This window comes from Gouania willdenowi, chromosome 4 (genome assembly GCF_900634775.1).
Source record: "Gouania willdenowi chromosome 4, fGouWil2.1, whole genome shotgun sequence".
NCBI lineage: Eukaryota > Metazoa > Chordata > Actinopteri > Blenniiformes > Gobiesocidae > Gouania > Gouania willdenowi.
Genome location: NC_041047.1, coordinates 31,259,179 through 31,279,339, shown reverse-complemented (window position 1 = coordinate 31,279,339; position 20,161 = coordinate 31,259,179). Strand labels below are relative to the sequence as shown.

The 20,161-nt window shown below is 38.7% G+C and overlaps 1 protein-coding gene across 3 annotated transcripts in view; it reads right to left on the bottom strand.

Annotated features, from left to right (window-relative positions):
* Positions 1-20,161, bottom strand: part of LOC114462591 (AP-1 complex subunit sigma-2) — a 54,615-nt gene that overhangs the window by 10,680 nt on the left and 23,774 nt on the right. For 2 of the 3 annotated variants that reach the window (XM_028445541.1, XM_028445542.1), the window contains one exon: positions 12,314-12,965. The exons of the other annotated variant lie outside the window; for it this stretch is intronic. Coding sequence is in view for 1 of the 2 variants with exons in the window: in XM_028445542.1 (XP_028301343.1) it covers positions 12,930-12,965 (36 nt within the window). In the remaining variant the exon portion in view is untranslated. Of the gene's footprint in view, positions 1-12,313; positions 12,966-20,161 lie in introns of those variants that run through there. 3 annotated transcript variants of the gene reach the window in all.

Genomic DNA, 20,161 nt, shown 5'->3' with positions numbered 1-20,161 from the left:
ACTCAGTAATTATTCACGCATATTTTGAGCCAACAGAATTCTTTGCTGAACTTTAGATCTAGTCCAACTGAAGACTCTACGTGCCAAGTTTCACGCTGATTGGACAAAACCCGAAGGAGGAATTTGAAAATGTAGGTTTTTGATGTGTAGTGACTTACAAAGAGCAATTTGCCGTGGGAGTGGGCGTGGCCTATGTAAGAAGATGCGACTGTATGTAGGGAACAGGTGGATATGAAGTTTATGAAGATGTGAAAGTTTCGAGGCCAAAATGTGATGCAATTTTTGGTATGGGTGGTCTGTGTGGTCTTCTATATCTACCCTGTACATTTCACAGCCCTCAATATAGTAATTCAGCTGAAATAAATGTTTGTTTATTTATATGTAATGATGTAATAAGCCACGCCCACTTTGACCAATGGTGAATACATTTGAGATATGGCCTCAAAAGGGACCCAAGATCATACCCACTAAATTTGTGTGAAAAAGTGATCTACATTATTCAAATTTGCCATGTACCCTCACAGTCACATGCCAACCTAGGATCTCAGATTTGGTGTTGTTAGCATTTATTTTGACCGAGACATGTACTACTTCGCGTTTTCATAGCTAGCTAGAAAAATTTACTTGTTAATAATTTGCGCATATTTTGTCCGAACGAAATTCTTTGCAGAACTTTAACGTCTTTGAGATGCTTGAGATGAACTTATTACAATACCTCAAAATTGAAGTGGGTTCTTCAATGTATGTGAACCAGTGTATGGTTCATGATTCGATCCGAAACGATTTAGTGACTTAAAAATGATTCAGTCACTTTTTAGCCAAAATAATAATTTAATTTAACCAGTGTGAGTGAAATACTGAACAGTATTTTGTAGGGGAATCGTCTATGAATGTGTTATGGACATAAAAAAACAAACAACGTTTAAAGGCAAATGTATTCACATTTTATTTGAATAAAGCCTTACCAACACTTCAGTTTAAATTAACAGTATGTTAACTTTTCTACTCCTATTTTCAATACTTAACAATTATATATTAGGTTCATCAGACTCTTCTGGTTGTTGTTGTTTTTTTTTTTAATGTAAAAAGAAGACAATATTAATCTAAAAAATGAAGTGCAACCAAGATCTGTTCAGGTTAAATGAACAGTGGTTGAACTTGATACTTTTCATTTTAACTTGATGATGAGCTTGAGGCTTTTGGCAAAGCTAATGCTAACTAGCTAATGCTAAGTTTCGATTGATTACCTTTTAGAGTGATTTTACATTGATTAATGTCATCCGGAAGGTCGAGCACCAATCGATGAAGTTGGACTGAATGAAAAATCGATTAATAAATAGGACAGTTTCCCTCCCATTGCTATTATGATAGCTGTTTTCATCGCCATGACAACTGTTGTGATGGTGATGAATGTTATTTTATGGAGACGGTGTCTGTTCCCCGACACAAATTTCACAATGATTTTAACATAAAATAAAATAAAAGAGCTATCAATTATAAAAATCTGAAAAAATTAAAATCTCAAATCTAGAAACACCAAAACATAAAACCATTAGATGTGCTCTATTAAATATTAGATCACTGAGATCCAAATCTCGACTAGTAAATGACCTTATCTCAGAAAATAACTTTGATTTATTCTGTTTAACTGAAACATGGCTGTATCAAGATGAATATGTCAGTTTAAATGAAGCCACTCCTCCCAGTCATTTAAATACTCATATGCCACGAGACATAGGCCGTGGAGGTGGTGTAGCAGCTATTTATCATTCCTCTCTCCTAATCTATCCTAAACCAAAGGCCAGTTACACTTCCTTTGAAAGCCTGGTTCTAAATTTATCTCATACCAAATCAAAAACCTGCCAGCCAGTCTTATTTGCGATAATTTACCGTCCTCCAGGCCCTTATTCTGAATTTCTATCAGAATTCTCTGAGTTTATATCAAACTTAGTCCTCAGTTCTGATAAAATACTGATAGTAGGAGATTTTAATATCCATGTGGACAAAGATAGTGATAGCCTGAGCTCAGCCTTTATGTCCCTAATAGACTCAGTTGGCTTTTTTCAAACTATTAATGAAGCTACTCATCGTTTAAATCATACTCTTGATCTTGTTCTAACATATGGCCTTGATATTAATGAACTAAAAGTCTACCCTGAAAATCCTCTGCTATCAGATCACTTTTTAATATCTTTTAACATTATCCTAGAGGATCTCGCACTGTGCAATAAAATAGTTACGAGTAGAAATCTGTCCAATAGTGCTGTGGCTAAATTTAAAGAGGCCATTCCTGCTGCCTTAAACTCAGTGCACCATCCAATAAATAACTATGATATTAATTATAACCCCTCTCAACTGGATCTGCTTGTCGATAGCTCTGCTAGTCTACTAAAATCCACCTTGCACTCAATTGCCCCATTGAGGGAAAAAACTATTAAACGTCAGAGGAAAGCTCCGTGGTTTAGCCCTGAAACTCGCACACTCAAACAAACAACCCGTAAATTAGAGAGAATGTGGCGCTCCAATAAAACAGAGGAGTCACGAATACTCTGGCAAGAAAGCCATAGTAAATACATGACAGCCTTATGACATACTCGATCTCTACATACTACTCCTCACTAATTGAAGAAAATAAAAATAATCCGAGGTACCTTTTCAGCACTGTAGCCAGGCTAACACAAAGTCAGAGCTCTATTGAGCCCATGATTCCTCTAGCCCTCAGCTGTGAGGACTTAAAATTCATAAGATTAGAGATAAAATTAGCCACTCCCTGCCTTCACCTGGGCCTGCTGTACCATTAAATGTAAATAGGCCTAACCTAAACTGTTTCACACATATAGGACTTCAGGAACTTAACTCTATTATTTCATCCTCCAAACCATCGACCTGCCTTTCAGATCCGATCCCAACTAAGCTGTTTAAAGAAGTTGTTCCCCTGGTCTGCCCATCTTTGTTGGAGACAATAAATATATCCCTATCAATAGGCTACGTGCCACAGTCCTTTAAAGTAGCTGTAATCAAACCCCTTCTCAAAAAACCTACTCTTGATTCCAGCACTTTAGCAAACTACAGGCCTATATCTAATCTTCCTTTTATTTCAAAGATTCTTGAGAAAGTTGTGGCGGCTCAGCTCTGTGAATTTCTTCAAAACAACAGCTTGTTCGAGGACTTCCAGTCAGGTTTTAGAGCTCAACACAGCACAGAGACTGCTTTAGTTAAAGTAACTAATGATCTACTCTGGGCTTCAGATAAAGGACGACTCTCAGTGCTGGTTTTATTAGATCTTAGTGCAGATTTTGACACTATAGATCACTATATTCTACTAGAGAGATTAGAGGAATTACTTGGAATCACAGGGACTGCCCTAAACTGGTTTAAGTCCTACCTATCTGATAGGTACCAGTTTGTACACGTGAATAATAGGTCTTCTGTGTACACTAAAGTAAGCTACGGGGTTCCTCAGGGCTCTGTGCTAGGTCCAATCCTCTTCTGCATCTATATGCTCCCCCTTGGTAATGTTATGAGAAAATACTCTGTTAACTTTCACTGCTATGCTGATGATACCCAACTGTATGTATCAATGAAGCCAGGTGAGACAAATCAGCTATCTAAACTTGAGGCCTGTCTAAAGGACATTAGGGCCTGGATGGACCAAAATTTTCTTCTTCTTAACTCAGACAAGACTGAGGTCATTGTACTGGGCCCACGACACCTTAGAGAAACCTATGCTAGCCTAACTGCCCTAGATGGCATTACTCTGGCACGAAGCACAACTGTTAGAAACCATGGGATTCTATTTGATCAGGATTTATCCTTCAACTCTCACATAAAACAAACTTCAAACTTCATCTCCGTAACATTGCTAAAATCAGATCTATCCTGTCTCAGAGCGACGCCGAAAAGCTAGTCCATGCTTTTGTTACCTCTAGACTGGATTATTGTAATTCTCTTTTAGCAGGCTGCCCGAGCAAGTTGCTTAAGACACTTCAGTTGGTTCAAAATGCTGCAGCACGTGTACTGACTAAAACTAGGAGAAGAGATCACATTACTCCTGTATTAGCCTCTCTGCATTGGCTTCCCATAAAACCTAGAATAGAATTCAAGATTCTTCTTCTCACTTATAAAGCCCTAAATGGACAGGCACCAGTCTATCTCAAGGAGCTTGTAGTGCCATACAATCCCCCCAGAATCAATCAATCAATCAATCTTTATTTGTATAGCGCCAAATCATAACCAATGGTATCTCAAGGCACTTTACAGTAGAGCAGTCTTAAGGACGGACTCTTCATTTTATGGATACACACATATGCATATATACGTATATACACATACATATGTATCCCACACCCAACATGAATTCATCATGGCGGCAAGGAAAACAGAACACTACGCTCTCAAAATGCTGGCCTACTCGTTGTTCCATTTGTCTCTAAAAGTAGTATAGGAGGAAGAGCTTTCAGTAATCAGGCCCCACTTCTCTGGAACCATCTACCAACCACGGTTCGGGGGGCAGACACCCTCTCTACCTTTAAGGTTAGGCTCAAAACATTCCTCTTTGGTAAAGCTTTTAGTTAGGAACCAGCTCATAGCTCATAGTTAAGATACAATAGGCATAGACTGCCGGTGGGGGGGTCTGGCATGCTCGGTTGGAGAGAGCTTGGAGAGGGCGTTAAGAGAGAGGTCATTTAGGTTAGAGAGGGACCGGAGAGGGTTCCATTCCTCTCTCTAACACTCCCTCTATGTCTGCTTCTTCCCTTGTGTGTTTGCTCCTGTACTCCTTCTGGCTTTTGTCTTGCAGGTTCGTGGGATCCTCAGTGTGGAGTTACAGAGTCTCAACAACTCTGTCTCCACCCTTTCCTCTGCACACACCCAACACAGCATAACGTGGACGGCTGTTCATCATAGGAATGGGATCCACACAAGGTTCCTGCTGCTTAACAGGAGGTTTTCCTTGCCGCCATGATGAATTCATGTTGGGTGTGGGATACATATGTATGTGTATATACGTATATATGCATATGTGTGTATCCATAAAATGAAGAGTCCGTCCTTAAGACTGCTCTACTGTAAAGTGTCTTGAGATACCATTGGTTATGATTTGGCCCAATACAAATAAAAGATTGATTGATTGATAAATTGAATGGATGAATCGATACACCCTTAGTCATTAAAGTGTTGGTACTTAGTGCTAAGCAACAGATTTCTAAAGTGTATTTTATTCATTTTGCTTCACAGGGCCCCAGGGGTGTGTCTTGGCCTTCCATACACAGAGGCCATTGACATGTGGGGACTGGGCTATATGCTGGCTAACCTGTACATGAACACCAACCTTTTCCCCGTGAGCTGTGAATATCTCATGGTAGGTCATCTTTTTTTATGCACCATCCCTCCATCCATTTAATGACCCACATGCTCTTTCTCAGGGTTGCGTCTGTTTTATACACATGTATATAAAGTCTTGAGGAACTGCCCCTAATGTGTGTAATTGTGTGTTCTTTCTGCAGATGAAAGCCATGGTGGAGTATCTTGGTATGCCGTCGGATGACCAGCTCCTATTTGGCATGCATACCAAGAAATACTTCTGTCAGGAGGCAGATGAGCTTGGCTTAAGGTGGAGGCTCCTGGTAAAACATAGTTTTTATTGTTATTGAACCTTGACTGTTGTCTTAAACTTATCCTAAACCCTTATTATTGTCATTGTATTTCCTCAGACACCAGAAGAATACTCAGGTATTAACGGTGTGAAAGCGAAGGAATGGCCCCCATGGCACCCTCATTTCTACTCATTGGATGACCTGATCGATCTAACTGTTCTCTACGATAAATGAGTTCAAATACTTAGCAGCGGTGTCTTTTTTAAAATGTAACCTACTTTATACATGCATTTATAAGCTGAAATTACTCATTTATCAAATGAGCAAGAGAGGTTTGAACTTGTTCTAGGAACTACATTAACTCTTTTTTCTTTTTTAAATCCAGATCTTTACAGAACATGATGTTGAGGAGTTTAAGGACAGGAGGGCGTTCCTCGACTTCCTCAAGCACCTATTGACTCTGGAGGAGAAGCAATTCTCTCCAACTGAGGGTGTACTCACACTGGCAACTGGGGCCGTTCCAAGCTCACAGCAGGAATCCCCCCCTCCCTGTCCCTTTTCTGGCACGGTAGAACGGACGTGATCACCAGCTCAACTCGGTTCCCACAGAGAAACACATCATCACGTTCATTTATGACACACGTATGGCTTTACGTCACCATTAAGCGACTCTGGGTTTGTTGTTGACAGTACATTCTGTTAATTTCATATTTTCTGTTGCGTAGGGTAACTATAAACCAAGATTTACCCAGACACGTGCTCTTTTCACGGACTGGGTTTCCCAGGGCCCCTGAACGCATCACGTTAATTTAAATGACCGTAACTCTGCTCATATTTGTTCTATCGGAGAAATTCCACCAGCGGTAATTTTACTCACACGTAACAGAAACATTAAAGATGCTGCTTTGTTTTGACGAAATCGACACAAGGAACAGAGAGAACCAAGTGAGTGAGAAAGAAAGAGAGATTAAAACAGACCAAATAACGGTGGATTTATTAAAAATGAAAGACTCTCTCTGATGATAAAAACCACCATGAATGGAGGTTCAAGTGGATTTGAAAACAAAGGAGGAAACTGAGCCTATAAAGGTAAGATCAGTTTAATTTCTGGATCAATAAATGTCGTTCTGATTTTGTGGAGCTAGTCTTTGTGTACATTAATATAAGTGTAAATAGATGCTTTTAATGTTTGAGACAGTTTATTTGTATTTGAGTATTTGTGTGTTTGTTTAAACTTTGTGTGTGTGTGTGTCCATCTGAGCATATTTATCTCCATCACTTTCAGTTTTCCTTTTGATGAACATGACATTATCTAACTCTTCTTTTATTTCTTCTTCTTTAAGTCCATGCAGAGTGGCCACGCCCCTCCCTGGACAGTAAAACCATGAGCTGACCCTAGTTTCCATCATCTGGTCTAGACCCATCACTTCCACAGACAACAGACAGAATAAAGCTCAGAGTCAACATGGGATGCACTTATTTATTGAAATGTATATTAAATGATTATTTAATTTTCTGTAATTTTATTTTTTAGGAGATGTTTTTAATTGTTTCAATAATTTAGAGCCTTAAGGAACAAATTGTTACAATGCATAATAAAGGTGATTTACTTGAGTCAGCACTAATTTCAGAATGTTTTTAAGTCTTTGTATAAAACTTAAAAACGATGTGCAGAGCTGCAGTAATGTTGGCTTCATTCAATAATAATAACAACCACTGCACACACCACCAGAGAAGCTTCCAGTGAATATTTTACAAATAAAAAAAGTTCACTGATGGTGACATTGAGATCTCAATGTCATCAGTGAACTTTTTTTTTTTTTTGTAAATTATTCACTGGAAGCTTAGATATTGTGTGACAAAGATATCAAAGTTTGTTGTTTTGAGAAGAGTCATATTTATGATAAAAAGTTATGATTGTATTATATTCTAAAGTTTAGAATGATCTGGCTTGTCTTCCTTTCTTTCTGTTCACAGCATAACCTTATATTTAGTTCTACAAAATGTGTTTACAGCTAATTTTACTGATTATTGTTACACATCATCCTGCAGGTGCATTATATACAGTATAAATGTGTAGATTTAACCAACTGTTGGAGAAACCATTTTATTAAATACAAAGAAAACGACATACAAACAGAAAAAACAAAGGTAGAAATAGTGTATTTAAATTATGAAATTAGTGAGTTATTAAAGTGCTGAGGTGCAGCGGAGGGTCTTCTTCTGCAGAGACGTGATGATGAGGGGTCCGAGTAAAACCCAAAATTCCAAGGTAATTTTGAGGGTATAAACATGCATATAAACACATTACTGGTATATTAACCCATATAAACCAAAAAATATAGAAATGGGACATTTTACGGCTGCAAATGTGTAACATATTACTGGTATTTTGAGAACAGGACACATGTAGATTTCTGAGCAATTCATTATAGTTGTGCAGGACTAACAGGAACTCCACACACTGATAATTGGTATTGCCACATGTGCACTAACACGACACGAACTAAGAAGAGAACTAAAATAAGATTAAAAATAAATAAATAGTTGCAACAATTTGCAGTCTTGTTCCAGGTTCTGCTGTCATAATATTCCCATCCTTGTACTTCCTGTTATGGTCATTTTTATATTCATCATCATATTGTCAAATGTATGTTCATGTGTACAATTTGTCATGTTTTAATACATGATGACTGCATTACTCTTTACACTTTTGAACAGCTGAATCATGATTAAACAGTACAGATCGTATTATTCTCAGTGCAGCACAGAGTCTCTGCTCACATGCAGATATACACTGACGCACACACTTATCAAGGACAGATAAGAGTGGCGCCCGATCTTCCTCACTTTTATACATGTCTTCATCCTCGTCCAACATTTTCACTGTGGGAGCATCTGACTCCCTCCCTTTTGTCTCTCAGGGTTGGGACCTTTTCTTATCTGTATAAAACCTTAAGCTGAAACTGTTAGAGGGGGCGGCACTTCCTTCAGACGTCCGCCTGGACGGACGCTAATTTTGTTTCACTTTGTTCCATCTTGTACCTTTTTTCTTAGTTTTAGAATAAACCCTTTTTTTATAAAACCATCAATGCTTCTCCTGGACTCCATCATTCAACCAGAGCAATAAATCATGTCTCCAAATGAGGTCAACCGTAAATTCAGCCGTAACATTCCAATGTTTAAATGTTTTGTTTTTAAGGTTCATGTTACATTTTGCAAAAGGTTGCACTTTATTTCTGGCTTATTGATTTTTGTTTGGAAAATCATTACCCTTTCTTTCAGACATTTCATTTATTTGGGCTTGTATTTGTGATGTTCTGTTTTTGGTTACATTTAGATGAATAAATTAATACACAACACTTTGCTCCCCAAGACACTTTGTTTGTTTTCATTCTACAGAGTTTGTGAGTATGTGTCCCAGAACACTGAAACACCATATATATATATATATATATATATATATATTATTTATACATTAGCAGCAGTACAATGTCCAATTTCCATTTTTTTCTGGGTTATATAATAGCCAACCACATGTGTCCTGTCCACAAAATACCAGTAATATGTTACACATTTGCAGCAGTAAAATGTCCTATTTCCATATTTTCTGGTTAATATGGGTTAATATACCAGTAATATGTGTTTATATGTATATTTAAACCCTCGGAAATACCCGGACCTGATGATGAGCTGCTACACTCCGAAACAACGAAATCACATCAACAGGTGATTAAGGTGAACATTTCTCAGGTATGATTACCTAAAGTCAAAGATTATTTGAAATTGATAGTGTATAATAGTTTTTTAGCATAAGGATTTATGTGGATCATTTTCTAATTTGTCCTTCGAGTTTTTTAAGCTGTTTGCTTATGTTAAAAATGCTCAGGGCTGAATCCATGTGTGTGTGTGTGTGTAAATAGCTTTTCCCCAACACCTCATGTAACACTAGCAGATGTACAAAGAAGGGAGCTGATATTCAGAATAAAATTGAATTGAAATAAATCAAAAACAGATGTCATAAAGACAGTGCAGCCAGTGGTGTATGGAATCAGAACAGTATCATAATGAATGAACTCTTGCAGGGTTTTTCACAAATGCACATGCTTTCCTGCTTAGTTGCATTTCAGGTTCACAAATTCACACGATTTTTTTTTACAAATGCACACACTCTGGTGCATTTACAAACTGCTTCTGTGCTGTGAAACCTCTGTGTATTTGTGAGAGAAATGTGTAAGGTGAATTTTGAGACTGCCCTGAGTGGGTCAACGAACGTCACCATTGGCTGATAAAAGTGACTGATAGATTCATCAGCCAATCAGTTGTGTTTGGTTTCAGCCAATCATATGGCTTCTTACATTTTCTCCACACTCTTGTTTGAACACTGCTATGCGCACACATATCAGTAGCTCTGCAATTCTTTTTAAAAGCTATACCGATTCATACCAAATGCCGTACCGGTGTATTTCATTACACAACTTTCGGAACGCTACGCTGTGAAGCATTTCAGACCGGATCCTTTTCAATGTTGCACTTCTAAATAGGAAGGTAAACAGTAACGCTCTGGTGTTAGTTGCAGTATAAATCATACGTGTAAATCAGTGACGTGCCGTGAGTACTAGGGTTGGGTAGGCAGGGCGTTGCAAATCGAGGCCACCAATGTCAACATCAATAACAATTCCATAATTTCTGCTGGCCAGTGTTAATCAAACAAAATCAACATTGTAAAGCACCATAAAGAAACATAAATAATTATTCAACATAGCCTCCATACTCTCCCAACAAGATACTGTATATCTCATGACACGGCAGGAGATCCGTTGTTTCTGTTGGAAACACAGAAACAAGGAGAAAATGACAACAACAACTTGGAACAGCCTCAGTGAGGTGCATCCACAAAGCCAGTCCTTCCTTTTGTACCATTCAATGTGGAAAGTATGAAACATTTTATGACCTTACCTTTGCTGAAGGCCTGGTAGCTCAGATGTTGGTCTCCCATCTTTTAAAAGCTGTCGTTTTTCCTCGAAAAAAAGTTTCTTTATTGTTTCTAGCGTTGTCATCCTTCCTGTAGTGTTATCCCGCCCACTCGCTAGAGAACGTAGCAACAGCCAAGCTTTATCAATTCACTAATGCACTCTGAACTTACGTATAGCATTTACTAGCATAGCACGGTTACATCCAAAGGCAGCGAAGAGAGCTGCCTTTTTACGTAAATGGTTTTTATCTTGGGGAAAACACATCAAAACACGCTATGGAAACAGAGGCAGAGCAGCAACGTGCTTTTGGAAGGCCTCCTCCTATCTTACAGCGGAGTGAGAATGTGCAGCGTCTCTACCATACCAGGAAATAGCAACACTTTCAAACTTATAGGTAATGGAGAAATAAATAATTTACAATTATATTATAATTAAAACAAATAAGCAAAATATCAATTCACCCTTGGGTTGGCACTGCCTACCTTGCCTACCCTTTCTGCATGTCACCGGTGTAAATGGATAAGAAAGACACTTTTGAAAGCTGAAGTTGCATGTGAGCATGTGCCTGCGTGCGCATGCCTCTGCTACAGGAGAACAACACTCACAGACACGGAGGCACAGTAGCATGTCGGCAGTTTGGCAGTAATACACAATAAAAGAGAGCAAAGAATTTCAATTTGTAATTCCTATAATGCGAAAAGAAGTAGTGACGTGCAGTCAGGGTAGGCAAGGTAGGCAGTGCCTACCCAAGGGTGAATTGATATTTTGATTATTTGTTTTAATTATAATATAATTATAAATTATTTATATTTCAATTTCCAATAGCCTACAATATCTATAAGTGTCAGCATTTTGGGCTTTTTATATCCCAAATCGCAAAACATCGCTATTTTCTAACCGCTGTAAGGCAGGAGGAGGCCACACCCCTTCTCAAAGGCACGTTGCTGCTCTGCCTCTGTTCCCATAGCGTGTTTTTATGTGTTTGAGCATGCCCTGCCTACCCTACCCTAGTGCTCACGGCACGTCACTGGAAATAAGTCCTTGTGGAGCTGCAAACAAAACGCTACCTTATTCACCATAAGAAACCACCACACCACTGAGTATGCAGCATTTAAAGCTAGAAATCAAGCTAATGCTAAAGCTAAGCTAGCGTGGCAAAGAGCATTGGGCTGCAGTTGCAAACTTGTTTTACTACTAGTGTGGAATAATTCTACAATAATCACTCATCATGACAGTAAAATAGACCATCCTAAGTCAATCTACTACAGTAATTCCTCTCTCAACTATTAGAAAATGCTGTGAACACCTGATTATGCATGAAAAAATATATAAATACTGCCATATGCCGTGAAAGCGTTAGAATTTTGAAAAATACCATCATCATCGTCAGCATTGTTATCACATCAACGTACTACTTATTTTTTAAACTTCCGGCAGACTAGACGCATCAACACCACACCATAGGCACACTTTGCTTGCCGCTTGGGCGATATCTCCATCGCCCAAGCGGCATCAGATTCAACGTCGACGCTGATTGGATATTTCTGTTGCTATGTCCACTCTCTTGTCGGTGATTGACTGCTCTGCCGCACTGGAAGGGCGATTGTGCTATTGCCGAAGCGAGTTAGCAGACATGAGCAAGAAGCTGCAGGAAACCATTTTCCCCAAAAATTATATTTTATATTTTGTATATGACATGTCATTGCAAATTTAAACACAAATAGAGCTCAATAGATTTGATTGTTGTTTATTTCAAAAATCTTTATTTAAGAAAAAGAAAAATCAAAAACACTAGTGGGGGCGGCGCCCGAGCTCCCTCTATTGGCCAGCCACCACTGAGTGCAGCTTTCCAGTTTAGTAGAGCAATAAGATGAAATCAATCATTAAACTTAGCACAGTAGAGATAACATGTTACAATGGACAGGTGAAAAGCTTCTCTTGTTTTTAAACGTTTCATGCTGTATGAATGAATGAAGTTGACCGTGTAATAAAAAATGCATTCTTCATGATGGTGAACATGAAGCTTCAAATGGTTCAAAGGACAATGCAGATGTGCCATAAAGTGTTTCCATGGAACAGTAACAAGATTTTAAAAAGTCAGAGCAAACTACCATTTTCTCTACGTCAGTACCAAATCTGATCCTTCACTTAAATCGTGATACTTTTGAACCATTGGTATAAAAAATACCGGTACAATCTTTGTACCATGGTAGTAATAATCTCATCATGTTGTGCAAAAAAATGGAGAAATGAAGATATCTGCAACCAAGATCCAGGTGATCAAGGGACAGAGAAAAGTGGTGAACACTGTTGAGCTCAACATGCAGCAGCAGGAGGAGCAGGAGGAGGGGGCAGCCAGTCAGTACACAGGCACATTAAAGTACTCATGACGGGGCTGAGGGAGAGAAATGAACACAGTAAACAAAGGCAGCATTGATTCATAACGGCCCCATTTAACCATTTTACCCAAAGAACATGCAAATAAAACAACAGCAAGCAGGGCACATCATTCAAACTGTTTTGTTGAAGTCTCACATTCCATGTGTAATGTATTTAAGTATTTATTTTTTTAAATATCAAATAATTGTAATAACACCAAAACTTCAGTTATACTTGTAATCACATAATTGATAATTCATTACAATTATGCCGTAATTATAATTGCATTTGTAATTTTAAAGAACTGTTGCTGTCGTAATCATTATTAAATTGTAATTGAGTTCAAAAAAATTACTTTGTAATTCTAATTGCCATGAAAATTTCTATTCTACAAGATTGTTAATTATAATTGAACACAAAACCGTTGAACCATGTTACAGATCTATGTACAGTCCTACACATATGTAATTAACAATTATTATTTCCCACTTTTGCCATTAAAAAAAAACTTAAATCAAGGGGTAAACTGACAAAAAAAGGCTCAGATGTCCACACCAAAAATATGAAAACCTATATTTTCATTGATTAGGAACACTAACAAGGTAACCAATAGATAATAAAAAATTTAATGATAGATATTTGTTTTTAGTGTATTTTACAGCTGATTTAGGACCTGTTATCATTAGAGATGCTAACAGAAAGCTAACACAAGAGGAAGGTTAACTTTTGTTAGGTTATTTATTTCAGGCTCAGTAATTGTGATTAATTGTAATGGAAATTTGGCAATTGAGAAGGTATTTATAATTTACTTTCTGAGGATAAAAAATAATTGGAATTGGGAAAATTGCTGGTCACTGTAATCGTAGTTGAATTGTAATTGGACATGGATAATTGAAAATGTAATTGTAACTGAAAAATGTAATTGACCCTAACCCTGGCAGTGACACTCGAGTCAGCCTTATGCTGTGTTCACACCAAATACGTCTTCTGCAGCACCGGACGCGTCTGCCGCATGAAACGCTCCGCAGGATAAAAAAATGTCCCCATTCGCTTCATGTTCGCGTTTGAAGCAAAGCACCGCCCACCAGCGACACATCCATCTTGGTGAGTTTCACTGCCTGCTGAAGCGAGGAGCTGTGCTCCTTTTTCTCCTCTCATAAACATCAACCACCAGTGAAAAAAGCCGGTGTGATTAGCGGCTAATGCTATCCTAGCTCAGTGCCAACTTTCAAAGATGAAAACTACAGAGAGAACTTTTACCTGCTACTACCACCTCCTCACTGATTCCCCTCCATGCCAAATCCTTCCTTGTCCGGTCCCGATTATAAAGGCTGTGTCATACAGCTCCAGGTGGTCACACACAGCTTCTACTCCATGGTTGAATGGGTGAACAGACCGGTGTCCGTGTTGACGGCCTGACGTCATCGTGAACAAAGACTTTGAATAACTTTCGTCATGTGAAATAGTCGCAGGTGTTCAATATTTTCACTCTTGCGAATGTGTGAATATGAAAATCTGGAGCGAGCGGCCAACGCTCTTGATGCGCAGATCAGACCGCACTGCCGCACAGGAAAGATTTTGCATCTGGGAGGCATCGATCCATTGACTTTGTATGAAATCGGGACTCACGAACATTTTGTGACGCATTCGGTGTAAACGCAGCATTACTAAGTTTATAGGTCATAAAACTATTTCCTCCCACAGTTGATGTATGCTAGGCTAACTGAGGTCTGCTGACTGATGGTAGATTGCCTGTGCATGTGATCTATGTTCTAGATCTCCTACCTGTCATCATGAGAAGTAGTAAAATGATGTAAGAGATTAAAAACTAAATACAATTAAATGTCCTGCAGGTGAGTTTACCTGCATATACCTGTATTTGATCCAACAGAACACAAGATAATATGAGGAAATGTGAACACATCAATGGGAAACAGGGACAGACAGACTTTAGCTTGGAAATAAATGGATGAGCTGTGCAGAAACTAAAAAAGGAAAACAGCAAGGTGCTGAAATTTAACAGAGTATTTTCACACTGATAAACACGCATTACAGAGTGACACTAGAGGGCACTATTGGTACAGACATCCTAAATTCACAGACACAGAATGATTCACCTTAACAGGCTTATTTCTGGAAAAGACCAGAGGACTCAGAGGCCATATTTGGGGCCATCATACCTGTGAGGCAAACATTTATATCAAGACAAAAAAAGAGATGTATCATAAAATCAGGAGAGGTTTCTTACTCATTTGCAGTTTGAGTTTGGGAGGAATTGGTATTAGATTTACATTCTATTAATCTGTAATGTCTCCCATGAAGGTCTGAGCTGGAAATCTTCGAAGGTGTCAAGATTCCAAAATGAGTTCTGTTTTCTGGCACCAACACTGGGAAACTATTTCATTAAAGGCTTATGGAAACAGCTGACACAATCCCTTGAGCTATGCTTTTTATGTAATTACTGCGCTGTGCTCTAATGGAAGCCAAAAAAACACAAGCACCTCCATCTAAATGAAGTCTAGCTGCCCATGCATCGATTCAAACAGTCAGTTTCCACATTAGGTCTGAAGTTGGCAGAGTTTCAGTAGAACTTAGAATTGAGTGTATTGTCGCCTAATTCAAGAAACACATACAATAAAAAGGGAATAATAATTAGGTGCCGTTTGCTAGTATTACACAAACTGCTGTTTTATAATATGCCTCTGTTATTATATATATATATATTTTAAAAACAACAACTCATCCATTCAGAATGGACATTTTAGCCAAAAAAATTGACATTGACCTCCAACGTAATGTAATAAGCAACACTTTTTTCAGAGTTATTAAATCCTGCAAACTATAAATGCTAAATGCTACTATTCATGCATATTTGCCTTGCCAAACACCAGTTTCTAAATATTTGTAAAATAAACCAATATTAAAAAAAAACTGTCTAAACATTAAGCATTGGGACTCAACAGAACTGAGCCTCTAATTTTTAACGTTAATTAGCACTGCCTCACAATCAGCATTAAAAGATATGAAGCTTTTTATGAGTTGAACTCACTTTCTTGACCATTATTTACAGGAGTGAAAACATGAACCACTACCTGTACTCCTATAATGGGCAGATAACAGAGAAAAAGCATTAACAAGTCCCTTTACCTGAATGTCTAATATTACCAGGGGTCAGTTCTTCATAGGTAAGATTTTAGTTATCGAATCGGACCAAATCTTAAAAATCGGTCATTCAAAAATAATAATAATAATGCATTGGATTTCATATAGCACTTTTCATAGACACTCAAAATGCTTTACATTGATGTGCATTATTCTTTCACTCCACACACACTGGTGGTAAGCTACTATTGTAGCCACAGCTGCTCTGGGTGAAACTGACAGAAGCTCGGCTGCCATGCCGTGCCCTTGACCACCATTAATACTCATTCTCACACACCATTCACACTAGGCAATGTGGGTTAGGTGTCTTGCCAAAGGACATATTGACAGATAGCACTGAAGCTACTGCCACCCCACTGTGGCACCTGGATTTCACAGTGGTCTCCCATCCAACTACTAACCAGGCCCAGCCTGCATCGCTTCAGAAATCTGACGAGACTGGGCTATGACAGGCTCGTATGGCCACAAAGACAAACTTTCAGAAATTAAGAACTCCAAGGGAATTTTAAAGACCACCCTTGAGGCCAACTCAAAGCCCATTGGTCAACATCAAGTGTGGCATATACCATGGAGAAACATTGACACCACTGCTGCTCTGCATAGAATTCAAACCCTAAATCAGATCATCAACAAGACTGGCTATGGATACCAATTCCGAAATGGAGTAACAATCAGCCACCTACTCTACGAGGTTGACAATGCATCAAGCTGAATGCTAAGAATGAGAGAGACATCGACTCACTGATTCACACCACCAGGATATACAGCAAGGACATCGGGATATTATTCAGGTTAGACAACTGTGGCTAGATATTTTTAATTTATTTTATTTAATTTTTATTTTGACATTTTTAACACCTCACTGGAGACATGCACCGTACCAGCCTGTTTTAAGGCCTCCACCATCGTTCCCCTAAAAAGCTGAGGATCACAGGACTTAATGACTACAGACCCGTCGCTCTGACATCTGTGGTCATGAAGTCCTTTGAACGCCTCATGCTCTCCCACATCAAGGACATCACCGACCCCCACCTGGACGCCCTGCAGTTTGCCTATAGATCCAACAGGTCTGTAGATGATGCTGTAAACCTGGCTCTCCACTTCATGCAGGAAAGATTGTGGCCGACCCCTCCCACCCCGGTCATAAACTGTTTCAATCTCTCCCTTCTGGAAGGAGGTTTCGGTCCATCAGGACCAGAACCTCCAGACACAAAAACAGCTTCTTTCCCTCTGCCACCATCCACATGAACACACCCCAAGTCACCCACTGAACCCCCCCACCCGATCACCACCTCCATGATGACATTATCTGCTGCACTGTATATATATATATATATATATATATATATATATTTATATTTATCCTATTTATCCTTTATTCTCTATCTATCCTTTATTTATCCCTCATCCTTTATATTTAGGTTCCGATGTCCCAGAATGGGACAGAGGAACCTATTGTTTTCGCTTTTATTTCCTATTATTATTATTATTATTATTATTATTATACCCCGTCCGCCTTTGATCGCTAATTCGACCCCCTAAAAATGCCCGAAAACTCACCGAAATTTGCACGCACCTCAGGCCTGGCGAAAAATTTGATAATTTGGTGGCGTGAAAAAAACGGACAGAAAACGCACGCTATGCGTGCGTTTTCGCCGCCAAAACAAACGATGGAACCACACGACCGCCAGGTCTGACCGATTTGCACGAAAATCGCCACGTGTAGTCTTCGCCCCAGAATGAGCAAAAAGTTACATTGTGACCCCGCACAAAACCAAACAGGAAGTCAGCCATCTGGGGTCAAAGGTCAAAAATGACGTTTCGCCCTCGAAACGCATCTGCGCTATCTAGTCTGAGGGGATTCGCTTAAAACTTGGCAACACCACATAGGACCTATTGAAGATGAAAAGTTATCGAAAGAATTTTCGTATCTGTCACGGTTTGCTCATGGCGCCGCCACAAAAATGCAATGCTAATTATCGTTAGCACGCAAAAAATTCCAAATCTCCATAACTCTGACACACAAACTTCGATCAGCTTCAAATTTCACACAAAGGAAATGTGCCCAAGCTTGGTCATGACTGTTTTGAAACATTTCCCATCATGCCTTGTGTTTTCGACCAGTGTCATTTAAGGTCATGTACACGGTTAGCATTTAAAGGACGCCATTCTAGGAAAAAGCTTATAACTCTAGAATGCAAAGTTCAAACTGCTTCATATTTGATACACATGATGACCGTACAGCCATAAACAAAACTCGAGAACCAATTTACCCAGTATACAAATGATCGGGTGTTGATAAATCCGACGGCTGAATTTGATCGTCAATAACATGATATGCCCTTGAAAATAGCTGAATACGGAAGCCCCGCCCACTGAGGTCAAACATTGGCAAGAAAAGAAAGGAAATCACCTCTGAGGTGAAGCAAAACAAAGATGTTAAAACTGGACATAAAGGTAGGTAAGGTTTTGCTGCTTGCTGTGCATTTGCCCCTGTTGGCCACCGTATAAAGGAGCTCATTTAAACGCTCTGTTTAAAGGATCTGCTATGAGCATTTGACGTCTGCCCTCCTGTGCATGCTGTAAACAAACCTCACATCAAAGATCCGAGAGAGGCACGCTGAAGTATGCCGTATATGTCATCCTCACTTGTCCACACACTTTAGGCAATAAACACATTAAAAGAAATTATTAAAACCCTTCAAAAGCCTGAAAAATAACTAAATGTTGTCCCTTGTCTGTGTTTATAATACCTTAGCCAATTACACCTATACTTCATCACATTACTGATTAAGGGTGTAACGATTAGTCGACAAATGTATTTGTCGACAATTGTCGGTCACAACATCACCGTCTTCTTCAAGCTGCGCATAGAGCTGGACATTGTTTTTTTCATGAGGAGTGGCTCATCCCACCTTCTATATATCTGTGCTCAGAGCTGTATGCACATTACGGACGTGATTAGAGGGAGATATATCATCAAAAACATTCCCACTGGTAAGAATATGTCGCTGTAACCGGGAGCTCAGCGCTGTCGACTGCTCGTCACAGTCTACCTGAAGCTGTGACGAGCAGCGATACATCATGCACCACTACTTAAGTTAAGACCAGACACACACCCAACAAAGTGAACCAGTCTCGGTTCCTCCGTCAGACCAACCCAAAGTTCCACAATCACGGTGACTAAGAGGAACCTGCAGCAACACTTATCAACTGGAAAGAGGACTAAACTAAACTAAGATAAGCAAACCCACAGACACATAAGACTGGACTAAGAGCTAACCCTAACCACTTCATGAAAGGAAGAGATTAGTAAAAAGTACATGTCTTACTGTCATTAAACCTCAAAGGGCCACAGATTTATTAATGGTCAGGTTTAACACTTTTATGGAAAGATAAAAGCTAATATATCACACGTCGTGTGAAACAAATTTTGGCATTAAACTCATCACTATTCATCCATCCCAACTTGTGAAACACAATATTTTTAATCATATTTCACTTGTTCACGAACAAAGCTGGTCCCATTAGACAGTAATGTAACTACTGTGAATATTACACCAGAATATCCCATACTGCTCTCAGTAATTAATGATTAAATAAACAAGTCTGTCCTGGTTTAATTATAGTAAATCAGTGAGATATTTATCAACCATAACTTTATGTAACTCATTATCAGATACACAATAAATTAGATTGAGCAGCAGTGGTTTTTATTAAACAGTAAAAAGACTATTGAGGTTATTTTTGCTTTTCATGTGCTTTTTTTTTTTTTAGAAAAAAATGTCATAAATGAGGAAATAAATAAATGATATACAATAACACTAATGGAGTGACCCGTATGCACAAACTGTAACGTGTTCCATAAAATATCAGCTCATTAACTCTGAGTCAGCAGCTTTTGTAGCTTTTTTCTTATGTGTAAATGCTATTAATGAATCACATTCAAGTGATGATGTATTCAATTTAATTTGTGTTTGTAAGGAACCTTTTTACACTTTAAGGTAGGAATTGTTTTATTTATTTATTTATTTATTGTTTTAATGTGTC